Here is a 26,929-nt window from a genome sequence, read left to right as displayed (position 1 = left end):
AACATTGACCAGCGCACCTGTACACCGTTTTGTTAACTATATATATATATATTTGCAATCGGCGGCACTCGTAAATAATCAAACAGATGCAGGGATGTGCTTACACGTTTCGAGAACTTTATTTCCTCGTCATCAGGATGACGAGGAAATAAAGTCCTCGAAACGTTGAAGCACATCCCTGCATCTGTTTGATTATTTGCGAGTGCCGCCGATTGCAAATATATTATTGGAGTACCCTGCATGCGGGACCCCTACGGAAGGCACCGGACCATTGTGATACCTGACCATTGTGATACCTGACCGAGTGTGCTGCCTATTTGGACATTTATATATATACAGTGCCGTAACTAGGCATTTTAGCGCTGTGTGCAAGAAACAACAGTGGCGCCCCCCATCCCATGTAAGATAGGGGCAGTGCGTGCCGAAGGCGCGCGGAAATTTTATAGGGCGTGGCTTCACGGAGAAGGGGCGTGGCCACAAAATAATAGCAATTCATACTACGGTGCACAGTAGTCTACATTATTCAAATTACGCTGCACAGTAGCGCCACTACACCAGGTAGAGCACCTTTTATACATTACAGCAGACAGCGTCCCCTTTTTTAACATTACGGCAGACAGCGTGCCCGTTTTTACACATTACGGCAGACGGTGTCCCCCTTTATACACATTGCGGCAGCCAGTCCCCCTTTTTACACATTACGGCAGCCAGTTCCCCTTTTTACACATTGCGGCAGCCAGTCCCCCTTTTTACACATTGCGGCAGCCAGTCCCCATTTTTACACATTGCGGTAGCCAGTCCCCATTTTTACACATTGCGGCAGCCAGTTCCCATTTTTACACATTGCGGCAGCCAGTCCCCTTTTTACACATTGCGGCAGCCAGTCCCCCTTTTTACACATTGCGGCAGCCAGTCCCCCTTTTTAAAACACATTGCGTCAGCCAGACCCCCTTTTTACACATTGCGGCAGCCAGTCCCCCTTTTTACACATTGCGGCAGCCAGTCCCCTTTTTACGCATTGCGGCAGCCAGTCCTCTTTTTTACACATTGCGGCAGCCAGACCCCCTTTTTACACATTGCGGCAGCCAGTACCCCTTTTTACACATTGCGGCAGCCAGTCCCCCTTTTTACACATTGCGGCAGCCCCAGTCCCCCTTTTTACACATTGCGGCAGCCAGTCCCCTTTTTACACATTGCGGCAGCCAGTCCCCCTTTTTACACATTGCGGCAGCGAGTCCCCCTTTTTACACATTGCGGCAGCCAGTCCCCCTTTTTACTAGTGATGAGCGGGTTCGGTTTCTCGGAAACCGAACCCCCCCGAACTTCACCCTTTTTACACGGGTCCGAGCCATACTCGGATTCTCCCGTATGGCTCGGTTAACCCGAGCGCGCCCGAACGTCATCATCCCGCTGTCGGTTTCTCGCGAGATTCGGATTCTATATAAGCAGCCGCGCGTCGCCGACATTTTCACTCGTGCATTGGAGATGATAGGGAGAGGACGTGGCTGGCGTCCTCTCCGTTTATTGTTGAACTTGATTGCTTTATTGCTTAATTGTGGGGAGGACTGGGGAGCAGCTGATAGGAGGAGTACAGTGCAGAGTTTTGCTGATCAGTGACCACCAGTTTTATCCGTTCTCTGCCTGAAAAAAACGCTCCATATCTGTGCTCAGTGTGCTGCATAATATATCTGTGCTCACACTGCTAAATTGTGGGAACTGGGGAGCAGCAGTATTATATAGCAGGAGTACAGTGCAGAGTTTTGCTGACAGTGACCACCAGTATACGTTGTCTGCCTGAAAAACACTCCATATCTGTGCTCAGTGTGCTGCTTTATTGCTGGGAGTGGGGACCACCAGTATAATTAATATTATATAGGAGGAGTACAGTGCAGAGTTTTGCTGACCAGTGACCACCAGTATACTATATATAGCAGTACGATACGGAAGGCCACTGCTGTGCCTACCTCTGTGTCGTCATTAAGTATACTATTCATCTACATTCTATACCTGTGGTGCATTTTAGTTTTGCAGTTTGCTGACACAGTGACCACCAGTATACTATATAATATAGCAGCACGATACGGAAGGCCACTGCTGTGCCTACCTCTGTGTCGTCATTAAGTATACTATCCATCTACATTCTATACCTTTGGTGCATTTTAGTTTTGCAGTTTGCTGACACAGTGACCACCAGTATACTATATATAGCAGTACGATACGGAAGGCCACTGCTGTGCCTACCTCTGTGTCGTATTTATTATACTATCCATCTACATTCTATACCTGTGGTGCATTTTAGTTTTGCAGTTTGCCGACACAGTGACCACCAGTATACTATATATAGCAGTACGATATGGAAGGTCACTGTTGTGCCTACCTCTGTGTTGTCATTAAGTATACTATCCATCTACATTCTATATCTGTGGTGCATTTTAGTTTTGCAGTTTGCTGACACAGTGACCACCAGTATACTATATAATATAGCAGTACGATACGGAAGGCCACTGCTGTGCCTACCTCTGTGTCGTCATTAAGTATACTATCCATCTACATTCTATACCTGTGGTGCATTTTAGTTTTGCAGTTTTCTGACACAGTGACCACCAGTATACTATATATAGCAGTACGATACGGAAGGCAACTGCTGTGCCTACCTCTGTGTCGTCATTAATTATACTATCCATCTACATTCTATACCTGTGGTGCATTTTAGTTTTGCAGTTTGCCGACACAGTGACCACCAGTATACTATATATAGCAGTACGATATGGAAGGCCACTGCTGTGCCTACCTCTGTGTCGTCACTAAGTATACTATCCATCTACATTCTATACCTGTGGTGCATTTTAGTTTTGCGGTTTGCTGACACAGTGACCACCAGTATACTATATAATATAGCAGTACGATACGGAAGGCCACTGCTGTGCCTACCTCTGTGTCGTCATTAAGTATACTATCCATCTACATTCTATACCTGTGGTGCCTTTTAGTTGTGCGCAGTATATATAGTAGTAGGCCATTGCTATTGATACTGGCATATAATTCCACACATTAAAAAATGGAGAACAAAAATGTGGAGGGTAAAATAGGTCGCAATAAAAGGGGGGAAAGAATTGAGGGAGAGGGAGGGGAAGGAAAGGGAAAGGAAAGTCAGTTGCACAGGACAAGGAATTATGAAAAAAGCCCCTAATTTATATGTCTCATCAATTATTCATATTTACAAGGGGGTGCTACCACAGATCAAATTGTAGATGCAGAGTAAGGGGAAAGGAGAAGGATCTGTCTTCGGTGCACAGAAATTAAAATATAACTTTTAATTATTTCATTAAAATTGAGTATAACACTATATTATGACGTATTCTACTGAGTAGCTAGTATGCGAAATATTAAAACCACAAATAACAGATATGTGAAAATATGACAACACTGTGAATTACAGAAGAAGAAAGTCAAATAAACATAAATTTGTTAAAAAACTGAGCGTCTGTTCGATGTCTGTTCTATTATATCCCTGTCTTAATATGTATTAGTATTATTCCATCTTGGAGTTCCACATAGATACAATTGTGTTCAAATGATTACCTCAGTATTTTGGAAGAATGTTTCTAGTATTTCTATGTATCAAATATTGTTTCTGGCACAGAGCCCGGATTCTCTAGCCAGAACAAATGTTTCAATCTTAAAGGGTATGATACGTTGTCCCTATATTCTGTGGTTTATTATGAGTCACTTAGATTGTCAAGATCAGTCGTGCATCAATCTATATGGTCTTATTTTACTAATATGCAGATCTCAGTGTGATAGTGTGATATCTTTTTATGGAAATTGTCGGATGTTATTATCCTTATTAGAGATATCACACTCCCGTATCAATTCACCTCTCACTTATAGTATCAGGTGTCCAACTCGTATCATAGGATCTCGTATTAAATTCCCCTTTATATAAATATGCACAGTTATCTTACTATTAGTGTATAATTATGTCACCTCTCACTTATAGTGTCAGGTGTATCCTGTATATCTTAGATATCGTAATCTAGTGTTTAAACATCTCTCACTTATAATTTCTGATATCTAGTTCGTACCGTTCGATCTCACATTGGGCTCCCAGTTATGGCATGCTATTTTCTCATATTAGTGTACCATAATACAGTGACGTGCGGTGAGGTAAATGCCTGGGGAGGCACTGGCTAAACTCGCTAACTGCACAGCGGGAACTCCTCAGCTACTAGTCACACTCCCCATAACCAGCATTGCTAGTCCTACAGCATACCTACGGACTGTCCCGATTTTGGCGGGACAGTCCCGTTTTTCACGGTCTGTCCCGCTGTCCCACCCGCGGGTTGCAGTGTCCTGTGGTGGTGGTGGGGGGGCGGAGAGTTGGGAGATCCCCCTGTCACCCGCTGCTCTGAGCAGAGCAGTGGTGAATAGATGCTGTCCGCATGTGCACAGCGTCAGTAGCGGCTCTTGCCACGGGCAAGCAGGCTTTTTGCCCGGGGAGCCACTACTCTGAGGGCGCCACCGCCAAGACAAGAGCCGCTACTGATCCACCCTCCCCGGCTCCAGCGAGCGCGGTGTGCGCCCGCTGCAGCTGGCGTCGCTCACTGACGCCAGAGGTCAAAATTGACCCCTAGTGTCAGTGCGGCGCTGCTATGGGAGAGATGTCATGACATCTCTCCCACAGGGAAGAGCCGGCGCCCGGAGACAGCAGCGGTCCGGAAGTAGGAGAGAGGCTCGTAAGTATTGTTGGTTTTTTTAGGGTTTCAAAGCGGCGCTACTACAGGGGGCACATACTGGGGGCACTGCTACAGAGGGCACAGCTACAAGGGCACAGCTACAGGGGGCACTGCTACTGGGGGTACAGCTACAGGGGGCACAGCTACTAAGGGCACAACTACAGGGTATCTAGTTCGTACCGTTCGATCTCACATTGGGCTCCCAGTTATGGCATGCTATTTTCTCATATTAGTGTACCATAATATCACCTCTCACATATAGTGTCAGGTGCATTATTTATCTGGGAATGACCCTGTGGTTCACCTCTCACTTATAGTGTCAGGCGTGTGTTGGGGGATGATCCTATGGTGCTTCTCATATATGTAATTATATATTGGTTCACCTCTCACTCATAGTGTCAGGTGTGCATTTCTACCTAGAGTTGGTTATTCCTGAGTATCACACTTTGAATAGCTATGTTAGTTATCTTTGAAGCAAATCTAAGGCTATATAAGTAAATTTATAGTAATCTAAAGGAAGATAAGTATAGTGTATATGAAGCATTTAATTGTTTACAAAAATGTAGAATGATCTTTTTATGGAAGGGATTCACAACGTAATAAATGTGTGTAGCTGAATATAAAGCTGCAGTCAGATATACTGCAGGCTTTCTGCGGCTAGGCTATATGCGGCCGGCTGCTGTAATCTATTAAGACTGGTTGGACTGTTCACTCTTCACCCCAATATGTGACTCAAAATGACATTATTTATACACATTGATAAAGGTGTCGTGTTTGTCAGTTACCCTCTAATTAGGGTCTGGTGTAGTGGCTTTATGATCACGTGATGAGAACCAGTTATCTACATGGATCTCTTTAAACGGAATCCATGGATTAACAATATATGCGCATAAGTGTCCAATCACACTTCTCATATATTGAGTCTATACTTCTATAATGACTAGCTACACATTTTTCTATACTAAACACATTGAATCTCTAATACATTTCTATATGATTTGATAATTTTTGACAGGAGAAACAGACACGTAGGACGCTCAGGTCCTACGTACGTTTCACATTAGCTAATGTGAAACGTACGTAGGACCTGAGCGTCCTACGTGTCTGTTTCTCCTGTCAAAAATTATCAAATCATATAGAAATGTATTAGAGATTCAATGTGTTTAGTATAGAAAAATGTGTAGCTAGTCATTATAGAAGTATAGACTCAATATATGAGAATTGTGATTGGACACTTATGCGCATATATTGTTAATCCATGGATTCCGTTTAAAGAGATCCATGTAGATAACTGGTTCTCATCACGTGATCATAAAGCCACTACACCAGACCCTAATTAGAGGGTAACTGACAAACACGACACCTTTATCAATGTGTATAAATAATGTCATTTTGAGTCACATATTGGGGTGAAGAGTGAACAGTCCAACCAGTCTTAATAGATTACAGCAGCCGGCCGCATATAGCCTAGCCGCAGAAAGCCTGCAGTATATCTGACTGCAGCTTTATATTCAGCTACACACATTTATTACGTTGTGAATCCCTTCCATAAAAAGATCATTTTACATTTTTGTAAACAATTAAATGATTCATATACACTATACTTATCTTCCTTTAGATTACTATAAATTTACTTATATAGCCTTAGATTTGCTTCAAAGATAACTAACATAGCTATTCAAAGTGTGATACTCAGGAATAACCAACTCTAGGTAGAAATGCACACCTGACACTATGAGTGAGAGGTGAACCAATATATAATTACATATATGAGAAGCACCATAGGATCATCCCCCAACACACGCCTGACACTATAAGTGAGAGGTGAACCACAGGGTCATTCCCAGATATATAATGCACCTGACACTATATGTGAGAGGTGATATTATGGCAGGGACGTGCAGTCAGTGGAGGCAGGGGAGGCAGTGCCTCCCCTGTCATAATGATTAATATAATACAAAGATCCTACTTTGTATTATTCTAATAATTTTCAGCATGAAAATGCAGCCAAAGCTATGTGGGAGGCAGCGAGAGCGCTGCCTCCCACTGACAATAATAAAGTGGCTAGATTGGGGGGCGGAAGGGGGCGGGGCCAAGCTGCGGGCTGGAAAAGCCCATTGAAAAATGAATGAAAAGCGGCACTAGAACGTCTGCCTCATTGACACGGGGCTGTGCCTTCAGCTCACATCAAGGCACACCCCTGTCAATCAGGCAGACGTGATTGGACAGTGGCATGGGTGGGCTGAGCCGGGTGGGCAGGGTGTCAGAAGCCATTCCCCCAGAGCGGCCACATTTTAAGTACCGACAGACAGCATTCCTTTCAGGAGGGAGCGTGACAGACAGTCACTCACCAGCCACGGAGCTTCTGCAGCTCCTCACCTCCTCCAATTCAGCAGGACCTGCAGCAGCTTGAGTGCCCTAACCCCCTCTCCGGCCACTGACAGCTCCCTGCAGCTGCTGGTGTCCCTCTGCTTGTGGGCAGCAGCGTGATCGTGGTGCTGGGCGCTCAGTGGGGAGATGAAGGGAAATGCAGAGTGGTGAATCTCCTGGCTCTGGATGCAGACATACTGATGTGTACTGCTGACAGGTGAGTGCAAGGCCTCATTTTATGTAGCATATCTCCCATTTCTTCTAGGGCCCGATTTTAGGGGGCGTGGTCTATCGGCGAGGGGGCGTGGCCTCACGGCAAGTACCGTGATTGCAAGCCACGCCTCCATTTTTGTGATTATGGGGGTATGAACAGCGCTCAGTGAGCTGCTGGCCATGCCCCCTGTCCCTCTCTAGGGGGGGAGGGGAGGCAGAGCTGTAAGTAGGTGTGTGGCGATGGTGCCTTGCCCACTGTGCAAATGCACTGAGGGCGCACCATCGGGCATCACACCTACTAGCTCCGAGCCCAGACTGCTGAAGGCGGCGCCGCCTGTATCCCGCTGAGGCCGCACCACCCGCCCGTGTTCCTCTGAAGCCACCGCCCGCCTGCCTGGACACATCTGTGTCCCGCTGAAGCCGCCGCCACCCACCCACCTGTGTTCCGCAACTTCCTCTGAACTTGAAAACCACCGCCGCTCGCCCGCCTGCCTGTGTCCAGCTGAAGCTGGACCCAGGCGGGCGGGCGGCTTCAAGTTCAGAGGAAGTTTTCAAGCCGCTGCGGTGTCTGTGTGACAGGCAGGCTTCTCAATGGGCCAGCGGCAGCCCGGCCCCCCTCCCCTGCAATTCGGAAGCCGCTACCATCCACAAGACTCCTGCTGCCGAAGCGGCCACCCGCCCGCCCGTGTCCCGGTGAAGCCGCCCGCAACAGCACGTAAGTGACTACACTACACTACAGTATACTACACTACACTACACTATACTACACTATACTACACTATATTACACTACACTTCACTACAGTACACTACACTATACCACAGTACACTTCACTACACTACACCCTTAGGGTAGATGGTGGTGGGGCTGTAAGGGGGACTCTGCCTGCCATAATGTGTAAAAGGTGAACGCTGTCTGCCGTAATGTTTAAAAGGGGACGCTCTCTTACCGTAATGTGTAAAAAAGGGGACGCTCTCTGCCGTAATGTACAAAAAAGGAGACACTCTCTGCCGTAACATGTAAAAGGGGTACGCTGTCTGCCGTAATGTGTAAAAAAGGGACGCTGTCTGCCGTAATGTGTACAAAAAGGGGGACGCTGTATGCCGTAATGTATAAAATAGGGGGACGCTGTCTGCCGTAATGTGTAAAAAAGGGGACGCTGTCTGCCGTAATGTGTAAAATGGGGGACGCTGTCTGCCGTAATGTGTAAAAAGGGACGCTGTCTGCCGTAATGTGTAAAAAAGGGGACGCTGTCTGCCGTAATGTATAAAAAAGGGGACGCTGTCTGCCGTAATGTGTAAAAAGGAGATTCTGCCGTAATGTGTAAAAAAGGGGACGCTGTCTGCCGTAATGTGTAAAAAGAGGGCGCTGTCTGCCGTAATGTGTAAAAAGGGGACGCTGTCTGCCGTAAGGTGTAAAAGGGGCTCTACCTGGTGTAGTGGCGCTACTGTGCGGTGTAATTTGAATAATGGAGACTACTGTGCACCATTATATGAATTGGTATTATTTTGTGGCCATACCCCTTTCCCGTGAAGCCAAGCCCCATTATTTTTTGTGCGCGCCTACGACGCGCACTGCCGCCGGTTTGCGTTAAGGGGGTCCGATTCCGTTTCTTGCACACAGTGCTTAAATGTCTAGTTACGGCACTGAGGGGGGGAGGGGTCGTTATGTGACCAGCGGTCAGGAGTCCACCTTCCCCCTACATTTCGGGGGGACCTCCCCCTACATCCCGCCCCCTCACAATCCCGACAGTCGGCATGCTGACCAACAGGGACTATTTCCACTCGTGGGTGTCCACAACATCCATAGAGTGGGAACAGAAACTGTGGCTACCGCAGGTCACCATTGAGCCCGCAGCATGTCGAGCGAGCCCACAAGGGGATTGTTGCTCTCGAACGCCACTCGCATGGCATTCCGCTGCCAGGATTCCAGTGTCGGTATGCTGACCGGCGGTCTCACATACCACACCCCTGCCGAGAATAGACACTGTGCAGGGTCGGTTCTACACCTTGTGACTAAAAGTGCGAAAGTTTCCACTGCCCCCCCCCCCACCCCTGGCAAAACAGTTCACGAAAAATAGGGGCGTGGCTTCATAGGGGAGAGTCGTGGCCACAGTTATGCCCCCAGTAGCTGTGCCCCCAGATTTGCCCCCCAAGTAGTTGTGCCCCCAGTTGATTTGCCCCCAGTATGATTTGCCCCCTGTAGTTGTGCCCCCTGTAGTTGTGCCCCCCTGTAGATTTGCCCCCAGTAGTTGTACCCCCAGCAGCTGTGCCCCCAGTTAATTTGCCCCCAGTAGCTGTTCCCCCTGTAGCAGTGCCCCCTGTAGTTGTGCCCTTAGTAGCTGTGCCCCCTGTAGCTGTACCCCCAGTAGCAGTGCCCCCTGTAGTTGTGCCCTTAGTAGCTGTGCCCCCTGTAGCTGTACCCCCAGTAGCAGTGCCCCCTGTAGCTGTGCCCTTGTAGCTGTGCCCTCTGTAGCAGTGCCCCCAGTATGTGCCCCCGGTAGTAGCGCCGCTTTGAAACCCTAAAAAAACCAACAATACTTACGAGCCTCTCTTCTACTTCCGGACCGCTGCTGTCTCCGGGCGCCGGCTCTTCCCTGTGGGAGAGATGTCATGACATCTCTCCCATAGCAGCGCCGCACTGACACTAGGGGTCAATTTTGACCTCTGGCGTCAGTGAGCGACGCCAGCTGCAGCGGGCGCACACCGCGCTCGCTGGAGCCGGGGAGGGTGGATCAGTAGCGGCTCTTGTCTTGGCGGTGGCGCCCTCAGAGTAGTGGCTCCCCGGGCAAAAAGCCTGCTTGCCCGTGGCAAGAGCCGCTACTGACGCTGTGCACATGCGGACAGCATCTATTCACCACTGCTCTGCTCAGAGCAGCGGGTGACAGGGGGATCTCCCAACTCTCCGCCCCCCCACCACCACCACAGGACACTGCAACCCGCGGGTGGGACAGCGGGACAGACCGTGAAAAACGGGACTGTCCCGCCAAAATCGGGACAGTCCGTAGGTATGCTGTAGGACTAGCAATGCTGGTTATGGGGAGTGTGACTAGTAGCTGAGGAGTTCCCGCTGTGCAGTTAGCGAGTTTAGCCAGTGCCTCCCCAGGCATTTACCTCACCGCACGTCACTGTATTATGGTACACTAATATGAGAAAATAGCATGCCATAACTGGGAGCCCAATGTGAGATCGAACGGTACGAACTAGATATCAGAAATTATAAGTAAGAGATGTTTAAACACTAGATTACGATATCTAAGATATACAGGATACACCTGACACTATAAGTGAGAGGTGACATCATTATACACTAATAGTAAGATAACTGTGCATATTTATATAAAGGGGAATTTAATACGAGATCCTATGATACGAGTTGGACACCTGATACTCTAAGTGAGAGGTAAATTGATACGGGAGTGTGATATCTCTAATAAGGATAATAACATCCGACAATCAGAGGCGTAACTAGGGTTTTTGGAGCCCAGGGCAAGATGGAAAATGGCGCCCCCAAAAATGGGCGTGGCCACACTCAAGAAGGGGTGTGGCTACGCTCCAGAAGGGATGTGGGCACTGAAAATGGCCCACAGTGCCAGTTACATTGCCCCACGGTGCCGGATACATGCCCCACGGTGCCAGATACATGCCCCACTCAGTGCCAGTTACACTGCCCCACTCAGTGCCAGATACAATGCCCCACTCAGTGCCGGATACAATGCCCCACTCAGTGCCGGATACAATGCCCCACTCAGTGCCGGATACAATGCCCCACTCAGTGCCGGATACAATGCCCCACAGTGCCGGATACATTGCCCCACAGTGCCGGATACATTGCCCCACAGTGCCAGATACATGCCCCACAGTGCCAGATACAGTGCCCCACAGTGCCGGATACAGTGCCCCACAGTGCCGGATACAGTGCCCCACAGTGCTGGATACAATGCCCCACAGTGCCAGTTACATGCCCCACAGTGCTGGATACAATGCCCCACAGTGCCAGTTACATTCCCCACAGTGCCAGTTACATGCCCCACAGTGCCAGATACATGCCCCACAGTGCCAGTTACATGCCCCACAGTGCCAGTTACATGTCCCACAGTGCCAGATACATGCCCCACAGTGCCAGATACATGCCCCACAGTGCCAGTTACAGTGCCCCACAGTGCCGGATGGATACAGTGCCCCACAGTGCCGGATACAGTGCCCCACAGTGCTGGATACAATGCCCCGCAGTGCCAGATACATGCCCCACAGTGCCAGTTACATGCCCCACAGTGCCAGTTACATGCTCCACAGTGCCAGATACATGCCCCACAGTGCCAGTTACAGTGCCCCACAGTGCCAGATACAGTGCCCCACAGTGCCGGATACAGTGCCCCACAGTGCTGGATACAATGCCCCACAGTGCCAGTTACATGCCCTACAGTGCTGGATACAATGCCCCACAGTGCCAGTTACATGCCCCACAGTGCCAGTTACAGTGCCCCACAGTGCTGAATACAATGCCCCACAGTGCAAGGCCACCCCCGTGCCACCGCCGGAACCCCGTGCCCCGTCACTCACCTGTGAGGGGAGGAGAGCGCAGCGCAACGCCTCTCCTTTCCCTCGCTGCTCCAGGTCTCCGGACGCCGGCGGCTGTCTGGCGCCGGTTCGCTAGCCAATCAGAGCTCGCGGACCGGCAGTCAATCAGGAGCCGGTCCGCAAGCCCTGATTGGCTAGCGCCGGAGACCGGACACGGCAGCGCTGCTAGTGCTCCCAGCGGTGGTGAGGGGAGGGAGAGACGCTGCGCTTTCTCCTCCCCTCACATTTAGGGTTAACAGGGCGAGTGGGGCATGATGCCCTGGACGCCGGCGGCGCCCCCCTCTCCTGGGCCTGCCAGGGCGCCCAGGGCACGTGCCCCACTCGCCCTACCCTAGTTACGCCTCTGCCGACAATTTCCATAAAAAGATATCACACTATCACACTGAGATCTGCATATTAGTAAAATAAGACCATATAGATTGATGCACGACTGATCTTGACAATCTAAGTGACTCATAATAAACCACAGAATATAGGGACAACGTATCATACCCTTTAAGATTGAAACATTTGTTCTGGCTAGAGAATCCGGGCTCTGTGCCAGAAACAATATTTGATACATAGAAATACTAGAAACATTCTTCCAAAATACTGAGGTAATCATTTGAACACAATTGTATCTATGTGGAACTCCAAGATGGAATAATACTAATACATATTAAGACAGGGATATAATAGAACAGACATCGAACAGACGCTCAGTTTTTTAACAAATTTATGTTTATTTGACTTTCTTCTTCTGTAATTCACAGTGTTGTCATACTTTCACATATCTGGTATTTGTGGTTTTAATATTTCGCATACTAGCTACTCAGTAGAATACGTCATAATATAGTGTTATACTCAATTTTAATGAAATAATTAAAAGTTATATTTTAATTTCTGTGCACCGAAGACAGATCCTTCTCCTTTCCCCTTACTCTGCGAGGGTAAAATAGGGAAAGATCAAGATCCACTTCCACCTCGTGCTGAAGCTGCTGCCACTAGTCATGGCCGAGACGATGAAATGCCATCAACGTTGTCTGCCAAGGCCGATGCCCAATGTCATAGTAGAGAGCATGTAAAATCCAAAAAACAAAAGTTCAGTAAAATGACCCAAAAATCTAAATTGAAAGCGTCTGATGAGAAGCGTAAACTTGCCAATATGCCATTTACGACACGGAGTGGCAAGGAACGGCTGAGGCCCTGGCCTATGTTCATGGCTAGTGGTTCAGATTCACATGAGGATGGAAGCACTCATCCTCTCGCTAGAAAACTTTAGTGCCACTCCTAGATGGGCCAGGTGTTTGTGTCGGCCACTTGTGTCGCTTAGCTTAGTCACACAGCGACCTTGGTGCGCCTCTTTTTTTCTTTGCATCATGTGCTGTTTGGGGACAATTTTTTTGTAGTGCCATCCTGCCTGACACTGCAGTGCCACTCCTAGATGGGCCAGGTGTTTGTGTCGGCCACTTGTGTCGCTTAGCTTAGTCACACAGCGACCTTGGTGCGCCTCTTTTTTTCTTTGCATCATGTGCTGTTTGGGGACAATTTTTTTGAAGTGCCATCCTGCCTGACATTGCAGTGCCACTCCTAGATTGGCCAGGTGTTTGTGTTGGCCACTTGTGTCGCTTAGCTTAGTCACACAGCGACCTTGGTGCGCCTCTTTTTTTCTTTGCATCATGTGCTGTTTGGGGACAATTTTTTTGAAGTGCCATCCTGCCTGACACTGCAGTGCCACTCCTAGATGGGCGAGGTGTTTGTGTCGGCCACTTGTGTCGCTTAGCTTAGCCATCCAGCGACCTCGGTGCAAATTGTAGGACTAAAAATAATATTGTGAGGTGTTAAGAATAGACTGGAAATGAGTAAAAATTATGGTAATTGAGGTTAATAATACTATGGGATGAAAATGACCCCCAAATTCTATGATTTAAGCTGTTTTTTAGGGTTTTTTGAAAAAAACACATTATAGCACACTGAATGAGCCGAAATTCACATTATAGCACACTGAATGAGCCGAAATTCACATTATAGCATAAGCCAAAATTCACATTATACCACACAGAATGAGCCAAAATTCACATTATATCACACTGAATATGCCAAAATTACCATTATAGCACACGGAATGAGCCGCGATTCACATTATATCACACTGAATAAGCCAAAATTCACATTATACCACACAGAATGAGCCAAAATTCACATTATACCACACAGAATGAGCCAAAATTCACATTATGACACACGGTATGATCCACAATTATGGGAGAGTGACAGCAGGGACATAGGGACAGTGACAGAGAGAGTGACAGCAGTGACAGGGGAGAGTGAGACCCCCTACCTATCCCCTATTGAATATAGGCACATTGCCCCAGGGACAGGCTGGAATGACCTGGGCCTTGCGCTCAGATCACCCTTAATCACCTTAGAGGGGGCACTTATTAACTGGGCCTAGCGATCCCTAACTGCACACAGGCCAGAGGCCTGACTTCACCCACGTGCCTAGCACCCTCCTAACATGGGGCCAGTTGGGTGACCTGGGCCTAATGCCCAGGGTCACCTTATTTTCCTAAAGGGCTACTATGAATGAGGGCCTTATGCCCTCTACATGGGGACAGGCCTAATGCCTGAATTAACCCCAGGGGCCTATTGCCCGCCTACTGTGTTGCCCGCCTACTGTGCCACAGGCCTATAGCCTGATTGTGCCGACGGGCCTAGTGCCCATACCCTGATGGTCTAGGGAGGAAGGGCGGGGGGTGGGGGGTGACAGGTGCCCTACCTGTCCTGGTGGGAGATGCACCAGGGGGAAGCTTCGTTAGCTATTTTGCTTTCCACCCCTGGTGGCCTCTCCGGTCCTCAGCTTGTCGTCTGCCGCTGGCCCGTCCTGGCCAGCGGCGCCGCCTCTTCTGTCTTCTGCTGCTGGCCTGTCCTGACCAGCTGCGCCGACGTCTTCAGCCTCTTCCACGGCCACCGGATCTCTTCGCCACTCTTCCACGCGGCCTCCTCTCTTCTCCCCATCCCAGCGGCATCTGACGCTGATTGGCTCGCCGCGGCCGCCTATGATTGGCCGCCGATCCGTGAGCCGCGATTGGCTCACAGATGGTGCCAATCTTTAAATGCCTCCGCCGCTGCAGCCTCATCAGCGCTGGGATCAGACACTTGATCCCAGCGCTGTCCGCCGCCATGTTCTGCCGTTCCACCAGCGCTGGGGACAGACACACTGCCCCAGCGCTGTCTGCTGCAGAGTCCTGTAGGGGACGCAGGTCCCCTGCATGCCTCTGCAATTAAAAAAAAAACGTCCGGGTCTGTGGAGAAGTGGCGGTATACCATACCGTTGTATACTGCCCCACTTCGACCAATATATATATATATATATATATATACTGTATGTATAGAAATTAACTGTGGCACTCAGAATCTTTCAAATCAGAAGCAGTATATTAAAAAATCACAACATATCCCAACGTTTCGGGGCCGTCCCGCCCCTTTCTCAAGGTGAACAACAATGAGAAAAACCAACAGTCTTACCTATATACCCAAAGAAGCCCACCAAGTGCTTTGCGCTGATCGGAGCCCTCTGGTTTCAGGTCATTGGTAACGTGGAGGCGGGGTTGTCATAGAAACACAGACGCCTGGTGCCGCTGTCTCCTCGCGCTGGAATAAAGAAAGAAGTGCAAAGTTTTAGAGAACCCCATGTAGCCGACCAGATAAAATGAGATTAGCTTGGTGTCCCCTGACAAGACAGGTCTGGTTATAGAGCGAAACGCGTTGACTAAAGAGTGTGGACAGTCTTTCTTTTACCTTGGGATTCTTTTTAAAAAGGTAAACTTCTTGTGACTTTTAATATTTTTTTGTATTTTGTTTATTTTTTGGAGAAATGTCAATTTCTCATTTGTACATAGTTTGGACGGTTGTCGCTATTTTCTACTATTGTACATACCGTGTCTTGGACTTATTTTTGGAATAAATAAGTTTTTTAACTTTTGACATAAACGTGGACATTCGATCTTGTTTGGAGTTATATGGAGTGATTTGGAAACCTTAAAAAGGATATACACATGGATGGCAAGGGATAAAGATACCTTGATGTGCATGGATATAATCTTCCTAACTGTGAGTGGGGTACGCTTATTAAAGTTACCTACCTGTCCTGTATAAAGACACCTTTACGGGCAAGCGCTTCCATCTATTTCTGGTAAGTGGGGTACGCCTACCGTCTAGCCATACCTTTGGGAGACAGTGGGCCAATATAACCATAACGGGCAGAATTTTGGAAAGTCTAGAACTAAGAGATACCTTGATAAGCTTCACATCACTTTATTAATTTGTAAGTGGGGTACGTTTTCTCTGCCCCCTTTTTCTACTCTATCACATATCGTAAAATCTATTTTTAAGAAGAGATTCCGTTGAGGTATATCCAGAATCCAAATAAAACATTTATTACACTTTAGAAGGTCTATAAGACTTACTACACATTGGGATTGTTGTGGGGGGTTTTCACATACCTTGGAACACAACCACTTGTTGGAATTGATTCAAAGAGGAGAAAATCTATCTATAGGAGAAACAACAGCAAAGAAACCTTGATGCACCTTTCACCATCTTTAACATTGTGAGTTGGGTACGCACCTTTTCCACACCCTAAGAAGACAAAGATACCTTTATGGTCTTTCTCCACTCCATATATTTAGTGAGTGGGGTACGCCTGATCCAATTGTGTCTAATTATATAACACTTGACATTATATAATAATACTTGTGGGGAGGTGGAATTAGAAGGAGACTAAAGATACCGTTATATATACATCTTCATATATCAGAGTGTGAGTTGGGGTACGCTTTCATTGTGTTCCTAGACACCTCAATTAGGAAGGATCATAATAGTGAACATTTGCTGTGGTCAAACCTAAGACTTTTCTACACATGTGCACTATTTTTGTTTTTTATATTCTTCACAAATATCTTGATGACACATGAGAAACAACATCGGATGAAAATAGAACAAAGAACACTACTGGAAGTTCATCGGGAGGGACGTATTGTATTTATTTGTAATAATAATTTGTTTTACATATGCACGGTTAACTCACCGTTATCACTTATTTATTTAGCGCTAGGGTTGTATTCCTTTCAACCAATTTTGTATGCATATCCATGTTGTTCTGTTTATAGAAATATAAACAATAACAGGATGGCAGCTTTCACTTCCCTGACAGAGATTAAAAATAATTGTGTATCTGCATCCTATCTGCCAGTTCTCTGGAAAATATGTGACATAGGCACTGACAGGAAGTTTAATGACAGCTTATTCAAGTCATTTTATACAGAATTAATTCTCAGACGCTATTCAGAATCCTGCGCCTGCGACGAGATCAGGTGAGTGATCTGTTCTGCAATTAATACTAATTATGCTCTGCTCTATATATCAGTCTCCTTCCTCGGCCACTTTCCTGTAGACCATCAACCCATCATCAGTAAGATGACCCAAGGATGGTCTGAGAGAAATCTCAATGTCAATAGGCTAAACAGTCCACGTAGTAGTGGTCCAAGATTGAAGTATATTGTGATTGCAGGAGTGCGGCGTCCCGCATCTCCCATCAGAAGTCTTACTCCATTTCCATGTCTCAGCTACTGGTGAGCGCTAGCCATTCATTTGTCCCTGTGTCTGGCCATAGATGTCTGGCTGCTGGATCTGTGTTTTGTGGTGGTTGTGACCCTAAAAATGCTTTTACTGCCTCGGCTGTGGTTATGCAGTGCCGCTGTGCTCACTGTCGTTAGGGTGGTTGGTATATAATGTGGGTCTTCATGTCTGCTGCTGTGTCACTCATGCAGATCCCCCGTTAGCCCTCTGAGGGATATGCCTTCAAGAGTGATAAAGTAGGTAGAGATGAAGTACCGGCCAATCAGCTCCTAACTACCATGTTACAGGCTGTGTTTGAAAAATGACAGGAGCTGTATGGCTGGTACTTTATTTCTCTACAATTTATCACTCTTCAAGGCTTAGTGCATCTGCTATCTCAGAGGTCCTAGTGGGTAACATTAGGTGTGTGGTAATGTTTCCATGCACTCACTTGTACAAGACCAGGTGGATTGTAAAGTCCTGTATTGGTTAGAGTAGCCGAACCTGATTGATATAATCACAATGTCTCTGTGTGTGAATTATAGTTGGGTTGTTTCCCCAATGCGTTTCACTGGTCACTTGCCTTCTTCAGGGGTTACTTTGAAGGAATAGTGTAACATCTCCACTTATCTTTAGAAGGTTTGAGAAATCTCACCCTTTATACTTTGACAGTCCCTCCCTCTCTCTCTCTCTCTCTCTCTCTCTCTCCCCTTCCCTCTTTATTTTCTTTTCTTGTATCCCCTAAACTCTCTAGAACTTTCTAGACTTTTCTCTTAATTACATCATTGGTTGTCGTGGCAACGGCCTTACTGCTCAGTGTTATTTGATTTTCAGCTCCATAGTATCTCGAGATGCTGAACACTTCGGGGAGTTACACCAGCTGTCAGTCTCAAACAATTAACCCCTTCATCCCCATCATTCTGAGCATCATCTTCTTTGTTGGCTTCGTTCTGAACTGTATCAGTCTATGGGTTTTCTGGTTTTGGGTAAAACAATGGAACTCAACTGTGGTTCTCCAGTTCAACTTGGCCATCTCCGATGCCATCATCACTCCAGCAGCTCCACTGATCATTGTCTACTTATTGACCGGTCAATGGACCTTCGGGACATTCCTCTGCCAGTGTTTGGCCTTCCTGCTCAGCACTCACACGTATGGAAGCATCTACTTCCTCACATTAATCAGCGTCCATCGATATTTTACTGTTGCTGTTAAAAGAACTGTCTGGACCGAGAAGCCTTTCATAACCAAACTGTGCCTCACTGTCTGGGGATGTCTTCTTCTACAAGGTGTTCCCTTTTTCTTTGTTCTAAAGACGAGTGAAGTTCACGGAGTTACAAAGTGTCTCAGTTTTCAGCAAAGTGAACAAAAAGTATTATATTTCGCTGGGAATGTGGTCATCCTCTTCTTCTGTGCCCTCATTCCTTTCTCCATAACATTGGTCTGCTACAGTCTCCTGAGTCGCTATATTCTCACGGTGAATCCTATGAACACCCTCAGCAAAGTCATGGTGTCCAAATCCATACAGACCATATTAATCTCCTTAATTATATTTATAATCTGCTATATCCCTGTACATATCACCAGGGTGATGGCCTCTACACTGAAATTATTTTTTCCAGCCTTGTGCTCTTTATTCGACAGAGTTGAGGTTGCCTATTATATCATATGGATTTTGTCACAAACAAATTGCTTAATCGATCCCATATTATACTGTTTTGCCTCAGACAGATTTAGGCACGCATTCACCGGCTGGTGCAGCTCTCTGTACAGCTGTGGTAACAGTCAGAGATCCTCAACCGGCGAAGCTCACGGTAACCAAGTAGAGTCAGCTTCATTATTCCATCGCCATGGTCCTCTACCGACTGTGAACACGACAGAGATGGAGATATTAGTGTCACATAGGTGGGTAAAATGATTTTCTATGGAAATAAGCAACATATAGTAGTGAGGAGAACACGATTTCCCTATGGTGTATCCATCAATATTTACTACTCAATAAAGTCAGTGAGACCTCAAGGTCTACTCAGCTGTGGTCAGTTAGTGTTTATACTGTATTTTCACAAATTCTAACTAATTATATAATTAATTTGTATGCAAGGAAATGATATGGCTCATTATTATATTATTCTAACGTCCAGCTCTTGTCTTCTCATGCTGATCAATGAAATGTATTTCCTGCAGGAAGAGAAGATAACATCTGCGGGAAATGAATATGGGATCTAAGTTGTAAATTTACTAAAGTTTTTAAAACAGAATTGGTGATGTTGCTATTAGCAACCAATCAGATACCGTCTATCACTTCTCCATTGCCTTTTAGAAAATGATAGTCAGCAACTGGTTGCTATGGGCAACATTACCAATTCTCTGTTTTAGGAGCGTTTGTGAATTTACGCCGTAGGGGTCTATTGAATTCCTGCCGGTAGTTACGACAGGTCGAAAAAAATAAGAATTTACTTACCGATAATTCTATTTCTCGGAGTCCGTAGTGGATGCTGGGGTTCCTGAAAGGACCATGGGGAATAGCGGCTCCGCAGGAGACAGGGCACAAAAGTAAAGCTTTCCGATCAGGTGGTGTGCACTGGCTCCTCCCCCTATGACCCTCCTCCAAGCCAGTTAGGTACTGTGCCCGGACGAGCGTACACAATAAGGGAGGAATTTTGAATCCCGGGTAAGACTCATACCAGCCACACCAATCACACCATACAACTTGTGATCTAAACCCAGTTAACAGTATGATAACAGCGGAGCCTCTGAAAAGATGGCTCACAACAATAATAACCCGATTTTTGTAACTATGTACAAGTATTGCAGATAATCCGCACTTGGGATGGGCGCCCAGCATCCACTACGGACTCCGAGAAATAGAATTATCGGTAAGTAAATTCTTATTTTCTCTATCGTCCTAGTGGATGCTGGGGTTCCTGAAAGGACCATGGGGATTATACCAAAGCTCCCAAACGGGCGGGAGAGTGCGGATGACTCTGCAGCACCGAATGAGAGAACTCCAGGTCCTCCTTAGCCAGGGTATCAAATTTGTAGAATTTAGCAAACGTGTTTGCCCCTGACCAAGTAGCTGCTCGGCAAAGTTGTAAAGCCGAGACCCCTCGGGCAGCCGCCCAAGATGAGCCCACCTTCCTTGTGGAATGGGCATTTACATATTTTGGCTGTGGCAGGCCTGCCACAGAATGTGCAAGCTGAATTGTATTACACATCCAACTAGCAATAGTCTGCTTAGAAGCAAGAGCACCCAGTTTGTTGGGTGCATACAGGATAACAGCAAGTCAGTTTTCCTGACTCCAGCCGTCCTGGAACATATTTTCAGGGCCCTGACAACATCTAGCAACTTGGAGTCCTCCAAGTCCCTAGTAGGTGCAAGGCACCACAATAAGCTGGTTCAGGTGAAACACTGACACCACCTTAGGGAGAGAACTGGGGACGAGTCCGCAGCTCTGCCCTGTCCGAATGGACAAACAGATATGGGCTTTTTTGAGAAAAAACCACCAATTTGACATTCGCCTGGTCCAGGCCAGGGCCAAGAGCATGGTCACTTTTCATGTGAGATGCTTCAAATCCACAGATTTGACTGGTTTTGAACCAATGTGATTTGAGGAATCCCAGAACTACGTTGAGATCCCACAGTGCCACTGGAGGCACAAAAGGGGGTTGTATATGCAATACTCCCTTGACAAACTTCTGGACTTCAGGAACTGAAGCCAATTCTTTTTGGAAGAAAATCGACAGGGCCGAAATTTGAACCTTAATGGACCCCAATTTGAGGCCCATAGACACTCCTGTTTGCAGGAAATGCAGGAAACGACCGAGTTGAAATTTCTTTGTGGGGCCTTCCTGGCCTCACACCACGCAACATATTTTCGCCACATGTGGTGATAATGTTGTGCGGTCACCTCCTTTCTGGCTTTGACCAGGGTAGGAATGACCTCTTCCGGAATGCCTTTTTCCCTTAGGATCCGGCTTTCCACCGCCATGCCGACAAACGCAGCTGCGGTAAGTCTTGGAAACAGACATGGTACTTGCTGAAGCAAGTCCCTTCTTAGCGGCAGAGGCCATAAGACCTCTGTAAGCATCTCTTGAAGTTCCGGGTACCAAGTCCTTCTTGGCCAATCCGGAGCCATGAGTATAGTTCTTACTCCTCTACGTCTTATAATTCTCAGCACCTTAGGTATGAGAAGCAGAGGAGGGAACACATACACCGACTGGTACACCCACGGTGTTACCAGAACGTCCACAGCTATTGCCTGAGGGTCTCTTGACCTGGCGCAATACCTGTCCCGTTTTTTGTTCAGACGGGACGCCATCATGTCCACCTTTGGTATTTCCCAACGGTTTACAATCATGTGGAAAAAACTTCCCGATGAAGTTTCCACTCTCCCGGGTGGAGGTCGTGCCTGCTGAGGAAGTCTGCTTCCCAGTTTCCATTCCCGGGATGAAACACTGCTGACAGTGCTATCACATGATTTTCCGCCCAGCGAAAAGTCCTTGCAGTTTTTGCCATTGCCCTCCTGCTTCTTGTGTCGCCCTGTCTGTTTACGTGGGCGACTGCCGTGATGTTTTTCCCACTGGATCAATACCGGCTGACCTTGAAGCAGAGGTCTTGCTAAGCTTAGAGCATTATAAATTTACCCTTAGCTCCAGTATATTTATGTGGAGAATAGTCTCCAGACTTGATCACACTCCCTGGAAATTTTTTCCTTGTGTGACTGCTCCCCAGCCTCTCGGGCTGGCCTCCGTGGTCACCAGCATCCAATCCTGAATGCCGAATATGCGGCCCTCTAGAAGATGAGCACTCTATAACCACAGCGTGTTGACATTATCACGTAATTCCCTAAATAAGCCATCCATTCCGGTGTCGACTCCCTAGAGAGTGACATCACCATTACAGGCAATTGCTCCGCCTCCTCACCAACATCGTCCTCATACATGTCGACACACACGTACCGACACACAGCACACACACAGGGAATGCTCTGATAGAGGACAGGACCCACTAGCCCTTTGGAGAGACAGAGGGAGAGTTTACCAGCACACACCAAAAAACGCTATAATTATATAGGGACAACCTTATATAAGTGTTTTCCCTTATAGCATCTTAATATATAAGCATATCGCCAAATTAGTGCCCCCCCTCTCTGTTTTAACCCTGTTTCTGTAGTGCAGTGCAGGGGAGAGCCTGGGAGCCTTCCCTCCAGCCTTTCTGTGAGGGAAAATGGCGCTGTGTGCTGAGGAGATAGGCCCCGCCCCTTTTTCGGCGGCCTCGTCTCCCGCTCTTTAATGGATTCTGGCAGGGGTTAAATATCTCCATATAGCCCCCGGAGGCTATATGTGAGGTATTTTTAGCCAAAAAAGGTTTTCATTTGCCTCCCAGGGCGCCCCCCTCCCAGCGCCCTGCACCCTCAGTGACTGCCGTGTGAAGTGTGCTGAGAGGAAATGGCGCACAGCTGCAGTGCTGTGCGCTACCTTAAGAAGACTGAGGAGTCTTCTGCCGCCGATTCTGGACCTCTTCTCGTTTCAGCATCTGCAAGGGGGCCGGCGGCGAGGCTCCGGTGACCATCCAGGCTGTACCTGTGATCGTCCCTCTGGAGCTAATGTCCAGTAGCCAAAGAAGCCAATCCATCCTGCACGCAGGTGAGTTCACTTCTTCTCCCCTAAGTCCCTCGTTGCAGTGATCCTGTTGCCAGCAGGACTCACTGTAAAATAAAAAACCTAAGCTAAACTTTTCTAAGCAGCTCTTTAGGAGAGCCACCTAGATTGCACCCTTCTCGGCCGGGCACAAAAATCTAACTGAGGCTTGGAGGAGGGTCATAGGGGGAGGAGCCAGTGCACACCACCTGATCCTAAAGCTTTACTTTTTGTGCCCTGTCTCCTGCGGAGCCGCTATTCCCCATGGTCCTTTCAGGAACCCCAGCATCCACTAGGACGATAGAGAAATATAGGATAATGTCCTTTGCAGTGGAGTAGGTTTCAGTATACATATGGATTTATCTCACCCAGTCAATAGATGTTGCTGAGGCAGTTTCCCCTCACATGTAGGCCAGTCAGCATTGGTATAAAGGCTTTATACTCTCCTGTCTCTGACACTTGCTGTGCACTCTCTTGGCTGAGAGTGTCATGGCGTTCTTACTTGTTAATTGCTGCACTTCCACTGCTGTATTTTGCACTTCTGTTTACTCTCTCATGCAATTTTCAGCTTACATGTCTCCCCTCTCTCAGCTGCTCATCTCTGCGTAATGGCGTCGCCAGCTCTTTTTTCACCAAAGCTCCAACTGACTCTTCTCAAACTGCTTTTCAATTTTCTTTTTAAATAAACTTTATTTAAAATGGCACAGACAACTACAGTGTTGTTAAAAATGTACTTGTTGTTATGGGATATCACACGTAACCCCCCCAAAACATGCGTGTCCTCACGCATTTCGGTTTTATCCCTATATAAACTTCTCACTATATCCAGTCACATTCATTAGTGAACACAGTTTATGTCTGAAACATTAACATTTACCAACATTTTTAACATCAGTATCTAGAGATGAGCGGGTTCGGTTTCTCTGAAACCGAACCCGCACGAACTTCATGTTTTTTTCACGGGTCCGAGCAGACTCGGATCCTCCCGCCTTGCTCGGTTAACCCGAGCGCGCCCGAACGTCATCATGACGCTGTCGGATTCTCGCGAGGCTCGGATTCTATCGCGAGACTCGGATTCTATATAAGGAGCCGCGCGTCGCCGCCATTTTCACACGTGCATTGAGATTGATAGGGAGAGGACGTGGCTGGCGTCCTCTCCATTAGAAATTAGATTAGAAGAGAGAGAGAGATTGTGCAGAGTCAGACAGAGTTTACCACAGTGACCAGTGCAGTTGTTGTTACTAACTTTTATTTATTTTAATATATCCGTTCTCTGCTATATCCGTTCTCTGCCTGAAAAAAAACGATACACAGCAGCAGCCAGTCATACAGTGTGACTCAGTCTGTGTGCACTCAGCTCAGCCCAGTGTGCTGCACATCAATGTATAAAAGGCAAAGCTTATAATAATTGTGGGGGAGACTGGGGAGCACTGCAGGTTGTTATAGCAGGAGCCCCCAGGAGTACATAATATTATATTAATTTAAAATTAAACAGTGCACACTTTTGCTGCAGGAGTGCCACTGCCAGTGTGACTAGTGGTGACCAGTGCCTGACCACCAGTATAGTAGTATATTGTTGTATGTATTGTATACTATCTCTTTATCAACCAGTCTATATTAGCAGCAGACACAGTACAGTGCGGTAGTTCACGGCTGTGGCTACCTCTGTGTCGGCAGTCGGAACTCGGCAGGCAGTCCGTCCATCCATAATTGTATTACAATATATACCACCTAACCGTGGTATTTTTTTTTCTTTCTTTATACCGTCGTCATAGTGTCATACTAGTTGTTACGAGTATACTACTATCTCTTTATCAACCAGTGTACAGTGCGGTAGTTCACGGCTGTGGCTACCTCTGTGTCGGCAGTCGGCAGGCAGTCCGTCCATCCATAATTGTATTATTATTATAATATATACCACCTAACCGTGTTTTTTTTTTCATTCTTTATACCGTCATAGTGTCATACTAGTTGTTACGAGTATACTACTATCTCTTTATCAACCAGTGTACAGTGCGGTAGTTCACGGCTGTGGCTACCTCTGTGTCGGCAGTCGGCAGGCAGTCCGTCCATCCATAATTGTATTATTATTATAATATATACCACCTAACCGTGGTTTTTTTTTCATTCTTTATACCGTCATAGTGTCATACTAGTTGTTACGAGTATACTACTATCTCTTTATCAACCAGTGTACAGTGCGGTAGTTCACGGCTGTGGCTACCTCTGTGTCGGCAGTCGGCAGGCAGTCCGTCCATCCATAATTGTATTATTATTATAATATATACCACCTAACCGTGGTTTTTTTTTCATTCTTTATACCGTCGTCATAGTGTCATACTAGTTGTTACGAGTATACTACTATCTCTTTATCAACCAGTGTACAGTGCGGTAGTTCACGGCTGTGGCTACCTCTGTGTCGGCAGTCGGCAGGCAGTCCGTCCATCCATAATTGTATTATTATTATAATATATACCACCTAACCGTGGTTTTTTTTTCATTCTTTATACCGTCGTCATAGTGTCATACTAGTTGTTACGAGTATACTACTATCTCTTTATCAACCAGTGTACAGTGCGGTAGTTCACGGCTGTGGCTACCTCTGTGTCGGCAGTCGGCAGGTATCCAATACTAGTATCCAATCCATCCATCTCCATTGTTTACCTGAGGTGCCTTTTAGTTCTGCCTATAAAATATGGAGAACAAAAAAGTTGAGGTTCCAAAATTAGGGAAAGATCAAGATCCACTTCCACCTCGTGCTGAAGCTGCTGCCACTAGTCATGGCCGAGACGATGAAATGCCAGCAACGTCGTCTGCCAAGGCCGATGCCCAATGTCATAGTACAGAGCATGTCAAATCCAAAACACCAAATATCAGAAAAAAAAGGACTCCAAAACCTAAAATAAAATTGTCGGAGGAGAAGCGTAAACTTGCCAATATGCCATTTACCACACGGAGTGGCAAGGAACGGCTGAGGCCCTGGCCTATGTTCATGGCTAGTGGTTCAGCTTCACATGAGGATGGAAGCACTCAGCCTCTCGCTAGAAAACTGAAAAGACTCAAGCTGGCAAAAGCACCGCAAAGAACTGTGCGTTCTTCGAAATCCCAAATCCACAAGGAGAGTCCAATTGTGTCGGTTGCGATGCCTGACCTTCCCAACACTGGAGGTGAAGAGCATGCGCCTTCCACCATTTGCACGCCCCCTGCAAGTGCTGGAAGGAGCACCCGCAGTCCAGTTCCTGATAGTCAGATTGAAGATGTCAGTGTTGAAGTACACCAGGATGAGGAGGATATGGGTGTTGCTGGCGCTGGGGAGGAAATTGACCAGGAGGATTCTGATGGTGAGGTGGTTTGTTTAAGTCAGGCACCCGGGGAGACACCTGTTGTCCGTGGGAGGAATATGGCCGTTGACATGCCAGGTGAAAATACCAAAAAAATCAGCTCTTCGGTGTGGAGGTATTTCACCAGAAATGCGGACAACAGGTGTCAAGCCGTGTGTTCCCTTTGTCAAGCTGTAATAAGTAGGGGTAAGGACGTTAACCACCTCGGAACATCCTCCCTTATACGTCACCTGCAGCGCATTCATAATAAGTCAGTGACAAGTTCAAAAACTTTGGGTGACAGCGGAAGCAGTCCACTGACCAGTAAATCCCTTCCTCTTGTAACCAAGCTCACGCAAACCACCCCACCAACTCCCTCAGTGTCAATTTCCTCCTTCCCCAGGAATGCCAATAGTCCTGCAGGCCATGTCACTGGCAAGTCTGACGAGTCCTCTCCTGCCTGGGATTCCTCCG

The 26,929-nt window shown here is 47.1% G+C and overlaps 1 protein-coding gene and 1 long non-coding RNA gene across 2 annotated transcripts in view; one reads left to right on the top strand and one right to left on the bottom strand.

Annotated features, from left to right (window-relative positions):
- LOC134947446 (uncharacterized) overlaps nucleotides 1-23,784 on the bottom strand; it is a 148,200-nt gene extending 124,416 nt beyond the window's left edge. The window contains exons 1-2 of the long non-coding RNA XR_010182555.1: nucleotides 23,638-23,784; nucleotides 15,407-15,532 (exon numbers count right to left, since the gene is read on the bottom strand). This is a non-coding gene — a long non-coding RNA (uncharacterized LOC134947446). The remainder of the gene's footprint in view (nucleotides 1-15,406; nucleotides 15,533-23,637) is intronic.
- LOC134947445 (P2Y purinoceptor 4-like) lies at nucleotides 18,349-19,499 on the top strand. Its single transcript, XM_063935537.1, has one exon. It carries the CDS (start codon nucleotides 18,349-18,351, stop codon nucleotides 19,411-19,413), a length of 1,065 nt encoding a protein of 354 aa, XP_063791607.1. The 3' UTR covers nucleotides 19,414-19,499.
- Nucleotides 23,785-26,929: the final 3,145 nt, after the last annotated feature.

This window comes from Pseudophryne corroboree, chromosome 8, assembly GCF_028390025.1.
Source record: "Pseudophryne corroboree isolate aPseCor3 chromosome 8, aPseCor3.hap2, whole genome shotgun sequence".
In the NCBI taxonomy this organism is placed as follows: domain Eukaryota; kingdom Metazoa; phylum Chordata; class Amphibia; order Anura; family Myobatrachidae; genus Pseudophryne; species Pseudophryne corroboree.
The sequence above is the reverse complement of the archived record's forward strand: the minus strand, read 5'-3'. Positions and strand labels throughout refer to the sequence as shown.

Excerpts from the sequence above, each read along its gene's own strand:
- LOC134947445 (XM_063935537.1), top strand. The coding sequence starts at position 18,349 with ATGCTGAACACTTCGGGGAGTTACACCAGCTGTCAGTCTCAAACAATT.